General features: G+C 39.0%; 1 protein-coding gene across 1 annotated transcript; it reads left to right on the forward strand.

The window, feature by feature from the left end:
* The first annotated feature begins 3,087 nt into the window (after positions 1–3,087).
* On the forward strand, positions 3,088–14,930 carry LOC120428700 (uncharacterized). Its single transcript, XM_039593773.1, has 3 exons — positions 3,088–3,166; positions 8,180–10,755; positions 14,877–14,930. The coding sequence occupies exons 1-3, from the start codon at positions 3,088–3,090 to the stop codon at positions 14,928–14,930; spliced, it is 2,709 nt and encodes a 902-aa protein (XP_039449707.1).
* Positions 14,931–15,208: the final 278 nt, after the last annotated feature.

Raw genomic sequence — 15,208 nt, forward strand, 5'->3', positions numbered from 1 at the left:
CTGGCCTTGGAGGTGATTAATCAAATTGTGAGTTTTCAAAGAAGGGGGAAATCGATAAATTGAGATGCTTCGTTACAGATCTCGAGTAAAGAGAACTGCAATTTGTTAAAAAAAAGCTTGAGATAATTATTAATTTGAATTATTTTCTAGAAAAATTTGGTTGATCAAGTTTTTTTTTTTGAATATCTTTTATATGTTAACATCAAATCAATGTGATAATAATTTTTTTTTACGATCCCGCTGTGAAAGTATCAACTTTTCCTGTCCTTCTTTTTTGTTTATTGTGTTTTGTTTTTTGTTTGTTGGTTTTTGTTATTTGTTTTTTGTTTTTTGTTTTTTGTTTTTTGTTTTTTGTTTTTTGTTTTTTGTTTTTTGTTTTTTGTTTTTTGTTTTTTGTTTTTTGTTTTTTGTTTTTTGTTTTTTGTTTTTTGTTTTTTGTTTTTTGTTTTTTGTTTTTTGTTTTTTGTTTTTTGTTTTTTGTTTTTTGTTTTTTGTTTTTTGTTTTTTGTTTTTTGTTTTTTGTTTTTTGTTTTTTGTTTTTTGTTTTTTGTTTTTTGTTTTTTGTTTTTTGTTTTTTGTTTTTTGTTTTTTGTTTTTTGTTTTTTGTTTTTTGTTTTTGTTTTTTGTTTTTTGTTTTTTGTTTTTTGTTTTTTGTTTTTTGTTTTTTGTTTTTTGTTTTTTGTTTTTTGTTTTTTGTTTTTTGTTTTTTTGTTTTTTGTTTTTTGTTTTTTGTTTTTTGTTTTTTGTTTTTTGTTTTTTGTTTTTTGTTTTTTGTTTTTTGTTTTTTGTTTTTTGTTTTTTGTTTTTTGTTTTTTGTTTTTTGTTTTTTTGTTTTTTGTTTTTTGTTTTTTGTTTTTTGTTTTTTGTTTTTTGTTTTTTGTTTTTTGTTTTTTGTTTTTTGTTTTTTGTTTTTTGTTTTTTGTTTTTTGTTTTTTGTTTTTTGTTTTTTGTTTTTTGTTTTTTGTTTTTTGTTTTTTGTTTTTTTGTTTTTTGTTTTTTGTTTTTTGTTTTTTGTTTTTTGTTTTTTGTTTTTTGTTTTTTGTTTTTTGTTTTTTTGTTTTTTGTTTTTTGTTTTTTGTTTTTTGTTTTTTGTTTTTTGTTTTTTGTTTTTTGTTTTTTGTTTTTTGTTTTTTGTTTTTTGTTTTTTGTTTTTTGTTTTTTGTTTTTTGTTTTTTGTTTTTTTGTTTTTTGTTTTTTGTTTTTTGTTTTTTGTTTTTTGTTTTTTGTTTTTTGTTTTTTGTTTTTTGTTTTTTGTTTTTTGTTTTTTGTTTTTTGTTTTTTGTTTTTTGTTTTTTGTTTTTTGTTTTTTGTTTTTTGTTTTTTGTTTTTTGTTTTTTGTTTTTTGTTTTTTGTTTTTTGTTTTTTGTTTTTTGTTTTTTGTTTTTTGTTTTTTGTTTTTTGTTTTTTGGTTTTTGTTTTTTGTTTTTTGTTTTTTGTTTTTTGTTTTTTGTTTTTTGTTTTTTGTTTTTTGTTTTTTGTTTTTTGTTTTTTGTTTTTTGTTTTTTGTTTTTTGTTTTTTGTTTTTTGTTTTTTGTTTTTTGTTTTTTGTTTTTTATTATTATACAATTTGTACCAGCCTTATGGCCTGAATAATCAGCGGGCAAAATTTTTTTTTCGAAAAACTTCAAAATTTTAATGAAAATTTAAGTTTAATCAACTGAAACCCAGTTAAAATGCATTTTCCCGCGTTTATCATTATGTTTAGCATGTTTGAACTCCTTTGAAAACATTTTAAATTTTCATTAAATACCAATGTACAGTCCCACAAAAAGTTTTTTTTTTTTTGCAACAAAAAAAAATCCGTCAATACCTCGTTTTTTTTCAAAACTAATGATTGGAAAGCAACTGTTCGCCTGTAAAATGCATTTTAAAATAATTTTTCATCCAAATGTTGAAACCTCGGCTTGTAATTTCATTTTTTTTTTGCCGAGGGAAATAAACTTCAAAAAATATTTGCAACGGAAAATATTATTTAAAAATAAATACAAAAATTTATGAGCTTTTTAAATTTTCAATTATAAGATTTGTTTTTTAAATTTTCATTTATTTTTTTATTTTGTACAATTTATAAAATTTAATTTGTTTTACCTGAGAGAAGGGATACAATTAAAGAAGGGACTCTTTGGTTTTACGTTTGATTGCCTTGATGTTTGCCTAAACTAACCTTAAAGTTTAATAGAAATCAATACCTGATATGACATTTTGCCCTGTAATAAGACAAAACCATTTGGACCTTTGGATACCAGCCGTACCTGGAACGAAAAAAAAAAAAAAATGTTAGGAATATCACTTATCTGAAGAACACTTATTTCAAGCATAAATGTCACTTATTATGATTACACAATCCTGTTCACGTCCCCCCAACGAGAAGCCTAACCATATTTTCAAGCTGGGAACCCCACTTTCCCACCAAGAGTTTTCCCTCACCAAGTAGAAAACCTCATTTTGTAATATAAAGCCCGCACACACACACCGCTACTCCCGGGGTCACAGACTCGAGCTTTCAAAATTTAATATCGCTCCTCATGCCTCCCCGAAGGCCTCTCCACAAGCAGGACTACAACTAGTGAGAGTGCATCCTCCTCCCTGTGTGTGCAAGGGGGTAACCTCACGCCGTATGTATGCTTTTCGCTGTACATATTTAGTCAAAACAAACACTTTTAGCTTGTCAGCCTTTTCTCTCCCAGCGTCGCGGTTATTATCCCGCGCGTCGCGGAAGCTTCAACCCCAGCGGCAAACGGCGTTTGTGCTATCTTCCCGGAAGAGAGATGTTGTGGGTGAGGGGAGGTCGGTTGTAAACTCCGTTACGTCCCATCGGCGCAAGCAGTGCTCATTTGCAGTTCCCGGACTCTACTCTGCTTTTGGGAGAAGTCTGCGCACGGAAAAAAAAACTTGCTGAAAATTGGGCAGTACTCAGGTCCCATTAGATGTCAGAGCTGCTGTCAAAGTTGGTTACAAAACTATAACTTCTTTACTTTTGAAGTTTCTCCGCGTCCTCAAAAAAAAAAAAACAAAAAAAGAAAGTCAACTTCCGCACATGGTCTGAGGGAACTTCATCTCGCAAGCCCGATTTCCGGCAACTGAGGAATGTCCTCGACGACAAGGATGCCGCTGGATAGACCCTGGAGTCTGGTGACGCAGTGGCCTCACGTGAGTGGCGGTTTATGTTAGTTTAGGAGTAGCGCCAAGAGGGTGAGGAGAAAAAAAACGACTCACGGTAAAAAGCAAAAGTAGAGTAAATAAATAATGATTCATGTAGGAAAATTATGCGGTGAAAGGGGAAGTTATGAGAGAGTCCTCACAACGGGGGGAAAAAGTAGTTTAAAAGGGCTCACGAAGATGTGGCAAGATGTGACCGGCTTGCGAAGCTGCCAAGGACCAAGGCCACCATGCAGGTTCCATAATACTGGGGCTTGTAAAAAAGAAGGAAAGTGAAGCATATTTCTGCGAGATGTTCATTTTTTATTCATCATCATTAGCATCATTAGGCCGCCGGCCTGCGTATGACGTGTTGCGGAGAAATGGAACGGAACTAGAGCATCTTACTAGTAGTGGGATAGAGTAGTAGCTTCCGGCCGGAATAGTTGATGGTACAATGCGGTTGATGTTTTGTGAACTGGCAGAGAATAACCACGTGAAGATAGTTGACTGCAAATGTAGCAAGTGACAGCCTTAGATTCCAAATTTTCACTTCACAAAGATTTCTTTTCTTTGAATTTTGTGTACAACTTTGTCAGTCTAATTGAGACATCATGTTCACCAATCAAATTTTAACAACAAGATTTCAAATACACGATAAGGAACCCCAAATAAATCGTTCTTGTTCAAAACCCCCCTAAAAAACAAACCCAACCAACCCCCGCTATCGTTGCGGCTTCCCATCCACCCGAACGCTGTCAATTTTAATTTGGAAAACAATTCGACCTGTCAGAAGTTGCGCTTCTGAGCGTGTTGCCCGCGTTAATAAAATATGTGAACACGATTCGCTCAAGACTTTCGCCGGGCGGAACAGAACGTCTGGATTTGCACGTGATTGGTTCACCTGCTGTTCGAACATAACCTAGCTCTTTCTCGTACGGAAAACATGACCCAGCCCGGGCGAACACGGTGGTTTGTGGTGGCGCCGAAAACAACTGTCAGTTTGGATTTCCAAATTAATTGAGCGGTCGTCGTGTGGCTCATCAATCGTCCGCTGCTCTTGAACTATTTTCGAGGGAGGTTTCTGTCCGAACAATACTGCGGTGTGCGATAATAATTTGGTGCATTGGTTGGAACTTTGGAAGGGGACGGCATGATTACGCTTGTTCTCTAATTGTGGAACGATTAATCATAATCGCTCATTCCCAGCTGTGGTGGTGGTGACGAGGGCGCGTGCCAACGCGCGTTGTTGATTTTTTGACACCGCGGTTAGAGTGGTTCTAAATTGGATGATTAAGATGTAGATTTGAAGCCAGTGGAGTCTACACTTTATCGGAGTCAGAATTGTATTTTTTATTAAAATGAAGATTTGACGTAGTTGTTTAACAGGTCAGGAAAAAAAACACACAAAATCACACAAAATCACACAAAATCACACAAAATCACACAAAATCACACAAAATCACACAAAATCACACAACATCACACAAAATCACACAAAATCACACAAATTCACACAAAATCACATAAAATCACACAAAATCACACAAAAATCACCCAAAATCACACAAAATCACAGAAAATCTCACAAAATCACACAAAATCACATAAAATCACAGAAAATCACACAAAAATCATACAAAATCTCACAAAATCTCACAAAATCACAAAAAATCACAAAAAATCACACAAAATCACACAAAATCACACAAAATCACACAAAAATCACACAAAATCACACAAACATCGCCCAAAATCACACAAAATCACAGAAAATCTCACAAAATCACACAAAATCACATAAAATCACAAAAAATCGCACAAAAATCACCCAAAATCACACAAACTCACACAAAATCACGCAAAAATCACAAAAAAAATCACACAAAATTACACAAAAATTACACAAAATCATACAAAATCACAAAAAAAATCACACAAAACCACACAAAATCACCCAAAATCACACAAAATCACATAAATATCACACAAAATCACACAAAATAACACAAAAATCACACAAAATCACAAAAAAAATCACACAAAAATCACACAAAATCACAAAAAAAAATCACACAAAAATCACACAAAATCACAAAAAATCACACAAAATCACACAAAACCACACAAAATCATATAAACTCACACAAAATCAACAAAAAAATCACAAAAAAATCATACAGAATCACACAAAACCACACAAAATCACACAAAATCACATAAACTCATACAAAATTACACAAAATCACACAAAAATCACACAAAAATCACCCAAAATCACACAAAATCACACAAAATCATACAAAATCTCACAAAATCATACAAATCAAACAAAATTACACAAAATCACACAAAATCACACAAAATCACACAAATTCACACAAAATCACACAAAATCACACAAAATCATACAAAATCTCACAAAATCATACAAAGTCATACAAAATCACACAAAATCACACAAAAATCACCCAAAATCACACAAAATCATACAAAATCATACAAATCAAACAAAATTACACAAAATCACACAAAATCACACAAAATCACACAAAATCACACAAAATCACACAAAATCACACAAAATCACACAAAATCACACAAAATCACACAAAATCACACAAAATCACACAAAAACACACAAAATCGCACAAAATCATAAAAAATCACACAAAATCACAAAAAAAGTCTTAATAAATCATTAAAAATACAATTCCAAACCTATGATGATTGATCCCGAGCGAGCATTGTGGATAACGTGACAGGACAATGACGGCTTTTATGATGAAGATTTTGAAAATAAAGTTTTTTTTCTTCTGTTGTATGATGCAGTTGCATATCATTGCCGCACATCCTCGAACGACGTTTGCAATTTAACAATTGCCAGCATTGATTGTGGCAAAGCAACGAATGTAGCTTTTTGCGTCCGAAACCGAACGCCAACAAACAGAACCAAAGAAAATCAAAACACTCGAGTGGTTCAAGATTTTCGTTTTTTTTCTGCGAAAATCGTGTGTCAATCATCATTCTAAAGCCGGTCAAATTCTGATAACCCTCGACTGACAATGTGTTTTTTTATGTTGAAAATTTTGAAATATTATTGAATTTCTTTTTAATTCTAAATTTTTCAATTCAGCATTCGTTACAGAAATTTTTTAGTTCAAAGTTTTTTTAAACTTAAGAATAAATCAAAAAAGTAAAGAGATGGTCTAAGCCTTCGTGACGATGAGCCGACAAAAAAACGCATTTCCAAAGACACACGAGCGTGCGATTCATCTTCATCATAAATGAGCAAACTGAGATGAGATGAAAAAAACTCCTCGAACGTGTGCCACGGCGGCGGTTCCCAGATGTCTGGCCCACGATAAGTCTCAATTTGAATAAATATGAACGAAAACGGTTCATTTCCTTTGGCTGATCCACATTTGCTGAGAGGTTGTTGTTGTTGTTGCTGCTGCTTATGATTAGCGTCGTGGGCAAGGAAAAGTACAATCTCGATTCTTTTTCAGGAAAAATCCCTGCAGCAAAAAAATAAACTCGACAAAAAGTTGCGGCACACGCAGATGTCTTCATGATTAGTTGTACCGGAGTGTTTTTGTTTCGTTTGCCACCGGGATTCCGACGTTCCCTGCGGTCTCCTTTTTTTTCGGTGGGTTTTTTTTTGTGTTTGCATGACGTACAATCAAGGAATTTTGCGCGCCCTCCCCTAACAAGGTTACGGCCATGAAGAGAAGGGCCGGCGGCAAACTTGGACTTGGACGAGTGGCAAAATTATAATTGCCGGCAATCTTGTTTTCTTCTCCGCTGCTGCTACACTTTTAGTTTGAAGCACTAGTAGCTAGTGGAGGTTGGTATCTGGCCGGCGTTTTGCTAGTTCAAGTTGAATGTTGCATGTATTTATATTTATTTTTATCATATGTTTCTCGCGCGCGTACCGCTTATTAGCATATTAAAATATGCGAACGTAGCCGGAAAATGGCTTGTGTCAGGTCTCGGGTACTACCTCACAGAGGGAAAACATGAGTAGGTTGGAAGGAGGTGAGAGGGAACGTACATATAAATATCACAATTTAGTGAAACACTACCACCATTTGTGGCCCTTGGGAGGTAGTACAGTGAATGACACAGTAAAAAAAATCAAAAGGTTGTAGATTTTTTTTAAATTTTGTAGATTTGAAAATTATTGCTTATGTTAATTTATAATCTATTTAACAAAATCGTGGGAAATTTTTTTTTTTTGCAATGGCTTGTTTTTCTTTAAATTATTAAATTTTACAGAATAGTGAGAAATTATAAGAAAAAATATGCTGTTGCTGTATTGTCTTCACTCAAAAGTTCATTTTCCCTGTTTTTTCAGAGGTCCTTTGCTCCAATTTTGAATGTCTTTGAATAAAATTCATAGATTTTTTTTTCTGATATTTTCGAAAAATGTTTTTTTCCGTGATGATCAACTTTGTTCATGACTTCTACAAATAAAAAAAGGCTCGTATTAAATCGTTAAAAAGTCACGTATTAAAAGTGGATGTAACTTTAAAATGTCAGCGAACGGTCAGCGAACGACTGGACAACGCGTACCATAGGTACTTCGAGTACCGTAGGTATAAAATAGACCCACCAAGTGGTCCTTTAGCCTCTTGTTCAGTAACTCCGATACCCTGGCCTCCCCGCGGCGCTGGCCGGGATACTAGTAACCATTGGAGAGATCGGGTAACCAACCCCGGTGGGAACTATGGTAGTATGCTGACAGGGTAAGGGGGGCTCCACCCTCTTCGGAGGGTGTAGCTGTACCGTTAAGCTTCGAGACAAAAGCCCCCGTTACGGTGTCGAGAGAAAACCGCAGCTGGGTCCCGGAAGCTGCAAGGTGGCAGCCCCACCCCGAGACTAGGTATTCGCAGCCCTGGTTAGGCGGCATACCGAAGCGAAACACCAACTCAGAAAAACGAAAGAAGAAATTCAGGACGGATTAATCGGCATCAGACCAGGCGATGTAAAAAGGACAACGATTGGAAACTCGGTACTTGGAACGTTCGAACTCTCCAAGATCCTGCACGTGCTGGCCTTCTTGCTCGGGAGCTGCACAAGCTGAACGTGCATGTGGCCGCCATCCAGGAAGTTCGATGGCCCGGTCATGGAGAGCGAGAATTCACGGCGGTGGATCCCATCGCCAACACCTCTTTCAAGTACCACATCTACTACAGTGGCGGCGAAAAGGCGATGCACGGAGTCGGTTTCGTAGTGATTGGGGATCAGAAGAACCGAGTCATCAAGTGGAAGGTGGTGAATGACCGGATCTGCGTGTTGAGAATAAAGGGCAAATTCTTCAACTACAGCCTGATCAACATCTACGCGCCGACGAACGACAAGCCCGATGACGATAAAGACGCCTTCTACGAGCGTCTCGACAAGACCTATGGAGAGTGCCCAAGACACGACGTGAAGATAGTCATCGGAGACGCAAACGCGCAGGTCGGAAGGGAAGCCTTCTTCCATCCTGTCATCGGCAAGGAGAGCCTTCATCCTCGCACGAATGACAACGGCCTCCGTTTGGTCAATTTCGCCGCAGCCAGAGGAATGGCTATCTGTAGCACCTTCTTTGCGCGCATGAACATTCGGAAGCACACCTGGCGCCACCCGAATGGCGAATCGTGCACACAAATCGATCACGTTTTGGTGGATGGTCGACACTTCTCGGACGTGATGGACGTCCGATCGTACAGAGGACCGAACATCGACTCTGATCACTTCCTGGTAGCGTGCAAGATCCGAGCTAGGCTGTCGAACGTGTTGACCCCGCGGACTGCGAGGATAGCGCGGTTGAACGTCCAGCGCCTCGCGAGCAGCGACGTTGCTGCAGAGTACAGTCGGAAGCTCGACGAGCGGATCAACGAGGACGCGCCTACGGGTAACCTGGACGAGCAATGGGGAGCCCTCCAGAGCATCGTCAACACAACGGCTACCGAAGTGATCGGCACGACCAGAGGACGCAAACCCAAAGGGTGGTTCGATGCGGAGTGCCAGCGAGTGACGGACGAGAAGAACGAGGCCAGGAAGCGTATGCTGGTGAAGGGTACGCGCCGGAACTGTGAGCGATACAGTGAGTTACGAAGAGCAGAGAAACGAATCCACCGCCGAAAAGAACGGGAGTACGACGAAACGGTACTCGCCGAAGCGGAAGCACAGTACAACGCGAACGATAAGCGGAGGTTTTACGCAACTGTCAACGGTGTAAGAAGGAAAACCACGCCTTCCCCTGTGATGTGCAACGACACGGAAGGCAACCTGTTGACAGACAAGACTGCGGTGGCGGCTAGGTGGAAGGAGCACTTCCAGCAGCTGTTGAACGGTGAGACACGAGAGGGAATCGTCGAGGACAGGATACACGTTGAGGAAGATGGAAAAGCTGTGGACCCGCCTACGTTGGAGGAAGTAACTAAGGCTGTTAAAGAGCTCAAGAACGGGAAATCCGCGGGAAAGGACGGACTTCCGGCCGAACTTTTCAAGCACGGGAGTACGCGGATGACCGAGATTCTGCACCAAATCATCCTACGCATTTGGTGCGAAGAACAGCTTCCGACCGACTGGTTAGACGGGCTCGTCACCCCAATCTACAAGAAAGGGCAAAGACTCGATTGTGCCAACTATCGAGGCATCACAATCCTCAACGCAGCGTACAAAGTACTCTCCCGCATCCTGTGGAGCAAGCTGAGACCGATGACCGAGACCTTTGTCGGCGAATACCAGTGCGGTTTTCGAGCGGGTCGGTCAACGACGGACCAGATGTTCACTCTGCGACAAATCCTCGACAAGTTCCGGGAGTACAACCTGCAAACACACCATTTGTTCATCGACTTCAAGGCGGCGTACGATTCAGTCAAAAGAAACGAACTTTGGAAGATTATGGTAGAACACGGCTTTCCGGCAAAGCTTATAAGACTGATTCGTGCAACGCTCGACGGAGCAAAATCAAGCGTGCGAATAGCTAACGAGACATCTGAAGCTTTCGTTACGTTGGATGGATTGAAGCAGGGCGATGCTCTCTCGAACTTACTGTTCATCATAGCGTTGGAAGGTGCTGCTCGAAGGGCAGGCGTGCAAAGAAACGGAACACTCATCACCAAATCGCACATGCTGCTTGGATACGCTGACGACATCGACATCATTGGTATCGACCGTCGTTCAGTGGAGGAGGCGTTCGTCCCTTTCAAGCGGGAAGCTGCGAAGATCGGACTGACCATCAACACTGCCAAGACCAAGTATCTGGTTGCTGGCAGAGCGCGTGGCAGTGCAGGTGATGGTGTTTCGGAGGTGGAAATAGATGGAGAAAGATATGAGGTGGTGGATGAATTTGTATATCTTGGTACACTCGTGACGTGCGACAACGATGTGAGCTGCGAAGTGAAACGGCGGATTAGTGCTGCAAACAGGGCCTTCTACGGTCTTCGTAGCCAGCTAAGGTCCCGCAGCCTAAGGACGCCTACGAAAATCACGCTGTACAGGACCTTGATACTCCCTGTAGCTCTTTACGGTCACGAGTCGTGGACGCTAAAGGAGGCTGACCAGAGAGCACTTGGGGTCTTTGAGCGGAGAATCCTGCGTTCTATCTTCGGCGGCAAGCAAGTAGGAGACCGGTGGCGCAGGCGCATGAATTTCGAGTTGTACCAAGACTACAAACATGCTGATATCGTAAAAGTCATCAAGCACGACAGGCTGAAGTGGGCTGGACATGTAGCCAGAATGTCGGACGAGCGGGCGGCTAAAACGATATTCAGCAGCGAACCTGGACGCGGTCGTCGGCTTCGTGGAAGGCCTCGTACGCGTTGGCTGTGTGCAGTCGACGAAGATGCAAGAGCGGCCAACATTGTAGGCGACTGGAGACGAGCGGCCCAAGATCGAGCATCCTGGAAATCTTCGATTAGTTCAGCGTTGGGTCGATAGACCTGTTGCTGATAAAGTAAAGTAAGTAGTAACTTTAAAATGGTGCACGTTATCGATTGCAAATTTATTTTGTTTCCAAAAATTGTTATTTTTTCGAAAGATTGACAATCTTCAAAATGACTTGAAAAATTTGTGTCATTGCTAAAAAAAAGGCATGTTTCCAAGAGGTTTTAAAAAATGATAAATTTGAGCATTTTTGTTGTGTGTAAAGTCGAATTAAAAAAACTTCAATTTTGACAGCGTTACTGTTTTGTTCTTAGAAGTCCTTCGCAATACCTGCAACTCCGACAACGGATCGATAAAAAGCTGTTCACAATAAATAGATTTTTGAATAATCCAATTGCCGTTCAAGAGCCAAACGACATGCGACACCTAGTGTTGAGTAGCAGAACAGAGCGAAGAATGTCGATTGAAATTTCCGCCCTTTGAGGTTATGTATGCGAATTCTGTTTTGTTAAATTCCAGCGTTCAAAACAACTTTTGAGCAAAAATTCGAGCTGATGCTTTGTTAATTTTTGATGCTCTATCATTTTAAACAATATATTTTTTTCAAAATTATTTTTTTTCCAATTTTTTTTATTGCGTTAATTTATAGAGGGCAAAAAGTTTACACTCGTACTACTTGAATTTTTTCTCAAAAGTTGTTCTAAGAGCTGTAAATTCAATGTTAAGTTTGCATTCCTATGTAACCGAACAGCGAAAATTTGAATCGTCATTCTTCGATGCTTTGCGCCATCTGTCGGAATTTTTGAGCTTTTGATCGCGAATTGCCGTTCAAGAGCCAAACGACATGCGACACCTAGTGTTGAGTAGCAGAACAGAGCGAAGAATGTCGATTGAAATTTCCGCCCTTTGAGGTTATGTATGCGAATTCTATTTTGTTAAATTCCAGCGTTCAAAACAACTTTTGAGCAAAAACTCGAGCTGATACTTTGTTAAATTTTGATGCTCTATAATTTTGAACAAAATTATTTTTCAAAATAATTTTTTTTTCAATTTTTTTTGTTGCGTTAATTTATATAGGGCAAAAAGTTTACACTCGTACTACTCGAATTTTTCTCAAAAGTTGTTCTTAGAGCTATAAATTTAATTTTAAGTTTGCATCCCTATGTCACCGAACAGCGAAAATTTTAATCGTCATTCTTCGATGCTTTGCGTCATCTGTCGGAATTTTTGAGCTTTTAATCGCGAATAGTCTTTTTCAAGGACAGCTGCCAAAACTGTGTGAATGGATTGTAGTACTCTCATCCAAATTGTCCCGCCCGTGTGGATCAATCGGACCGCGCACTGGACTCATAATCCAGAGGTCGCTGGTTCGAATCCCGCGGCGGGTGCTCTAAAAATTCTTTGTGTAAATATGGGTATTCGGCGCCGTCGCTCCGTGCCATACTTTCATACACTTAGGAGCCCAGGGCGGCGAAGTCCTTGTAGATAAAAAGGAAGACACTAGTGGTTGGTACTAGCAATGGTGGCCGACAGCTATAAAGTCAACTTCGTTTCACTCTCATCCAAATAAAAAAAATACTAAAAATAAATTTTCCAATAATTTTGATCGTTCTTAGGAGAATGTCATTGCTATAGTTTGAGTTCAACCAATTTTTATAAAAATCTAAAATCAAGACTCGATAAATACAGCAAAACTTTTTATTGTTCCGAAAATGCTAAATAATTCATAGAAAACTTAGACAATAACTAATGTGAAATTTCATTTTTTTTTACTCAAAAGACTTCTTAAGACTTAATCTTCAAAATAGAAGTTCTGAGATTTGAGGATCTTTTGATGTCAATTTAACGATTTTATGTTCATATATTACAGTGAAAATTTTGTTCTAAATATTTTTGAAAAATACTAAAAACAAGAGTTAGTCACCGATTTCATTCAAATTCAATGGCATTAAAGCTGTATTAAAAAATAAAATTAAGCATTAATTTCCTTTTATGGAATGATCACAGTTATGCTTCTGCAAAAAATATCAACATATTTAGGATTTTTAATGTCAGTATTACTTTCTCTGTTCCTGTCATTAATTTTTAAAAGAATTTAATACTTCTTTGATTCAAAAGAAAAAAAATGTAGGACGCTTTTAATCCAATAAATTTGCGCATTTTTTGAAATTTTTTTAATATTTCAGTTTGACTTCAAGCAATCTTAAAAACAGAGATCTTTACCCAAATCAAACCATCCACATTAACGACCCCCGGGTCTTTTGTGGTCTCTATTGCAAGTTTCTGCTCGAACCTAGGAGTCCGAAGGCTTGAATGGGGAGAGCACCCAAACCTCTTTTTACTCCAAGGAACCTTCCATCCCAGTGTTTGAGCTGACGACCTTTGGATTGCGAGTCCAACCGCCGCCAGCGATTCCACCGGAGTAGGCTTGGTTTGGTGTGTTGTTTGTACTTATGGCATGGAGACGACTCCAACACCTGGAATGACTTAACGGCCTAACAACCAAGGCCGGGACCGACATTTTACTTCCTCATCCGATGGAAGGTTGGAGCAGATGGGAATCGAACCCAGAATCATCCGCTTACAAAGCGGACAGCGTAACCATTCGGCCACGCACTGCCACGAAATCTTAAAGATACTTAATAAAGTCATATTCTCATTTTAAGTCATGACTTTGAAAAAAGTTGCGTAGATCGAGAATCGTTTTAAAAAAGTTTAACTCTGATATATTTGGGATTCATTGTTTTATTTTTCTCTAAATGAATTGACTAAAAAATTGCGTTTGCAAAAAAAATCTAATGTGAAAAATTATAACTATTTTTTTACAAAAAGCAGTATCTATTTTACTAAATTGTGCATCGAAATGAAATTTAATTTATTGAATAAAAATTCTTTTCAACTGTGCCCCAAGTGGCACAAACTAATCTGGCCAACACTCGTAGCGTAATTGTTTCCTCCGTACCTGGCCCAGTTTAACCTCCTTCCCCCATATACTCCCGTTTGCCCCCGCCACGTGGAACCGGTACGACGTTTGTACAGAACCGGCGCCGGAACAACAACAACTACCCCAACATTCTTGAAGCTTGCAGTGTTTGTATTTTTAGTGTTTACCCTCAACCTCTCGTCTTTCTCGTCTACCGCAGACGCCGCTTCTCTCAAAATAGTTTGTTTTTGTTATTATAGTTGGTTGTACTTTTGGGTTTTTTTTTTCGGGGTAGAACTGACCCCAACTTTGAAGAGTTGGTTGGCCAGAACGCTGCACACACACATGGCAGCTGAAGCTAGTGGAGATTTTTATGACCAGTTTGTGCTAAGAATTGGATCCGGGTTGTGCGGGCAGGGAAATAACCATTCCAACCAAATGGTTCTGCTTGCTAGGTCATAAGCATTGTTTCAATTGTTGGCGAATGTGGTTTGTAATGGATAGTTGCTACGATTAACGAGTCGGACCTTGGGAAGGGGTTGGTTGGAGCTGGTTTACCTTATTTTAGCAGTTTGTGCAAGCATTGTTTAGGTAGAACTAGTTACAGTTGCACAGACCTTTAAATTGAAGTAAATCAGTAATATATCTTTTTTTACAGAAAAAGATCTTAATTGAAAATCCCATCTGTTCCCTCAGCGGTTCGCCTTAATAACCTGCTGCTGCTACATCCATAATAACTTTATCAGCCTTCATTAGAGTCACTATTGATCTTGGCCATCGTCGTCGTCCAATCCCCCGCAGAGTCCACCAAGATAAACTTTTTACTTCCACCCCGAGTAAGCTGATACCCGTGGCAGACCTGCTAATCCTCGTAATATCAGCTGTGAAAGGATTAGCTTCTCGGTTTCCATCACTGATGGTGATCCCAGTTCAGTGCAAAGTTTCGCCCAGCTCGTCCTCCAAGACGTCCTGCCAGGGCTGCGGTTGATTAATGCAGTGCTCTGGCCAGAGTCAGAGTTTGTGGCAGAGTGTAGAGTTTTAATTGCTCATTGAAGTCACGTCTCCGCGCTGGTTCCGGCTTGACCGAATGTTCAGCACACCACTCTTCGGTAAACTTTGCCCGGCAGTTCCGAATATTTCTCTCGTAATTCTAGCCACCCCAAATTGGGTGGCGAAACCGAAAACTACCAGTTTTCCTTCGACGTTCTGCTCGCTGTGTAGCTGTAGTGGCGCGAGACTTTTCGGAAACTAAATTTATGACCCCGG

Source organism: Culex pipiens, chromosome 3 (genome assembly GCF_016801865.2).
Source record: "Culex pipiens pallens isolate TS chromosome 3, TS_CPP_V2, whole genome shotgun sequence".
NCBI classification, from domain to species: domain Eukaryota; kingdom Metazoa; phylum Arthropoda; class Insecta; order Diptera; family Culicidae; genus Culex; species Culex pipiens.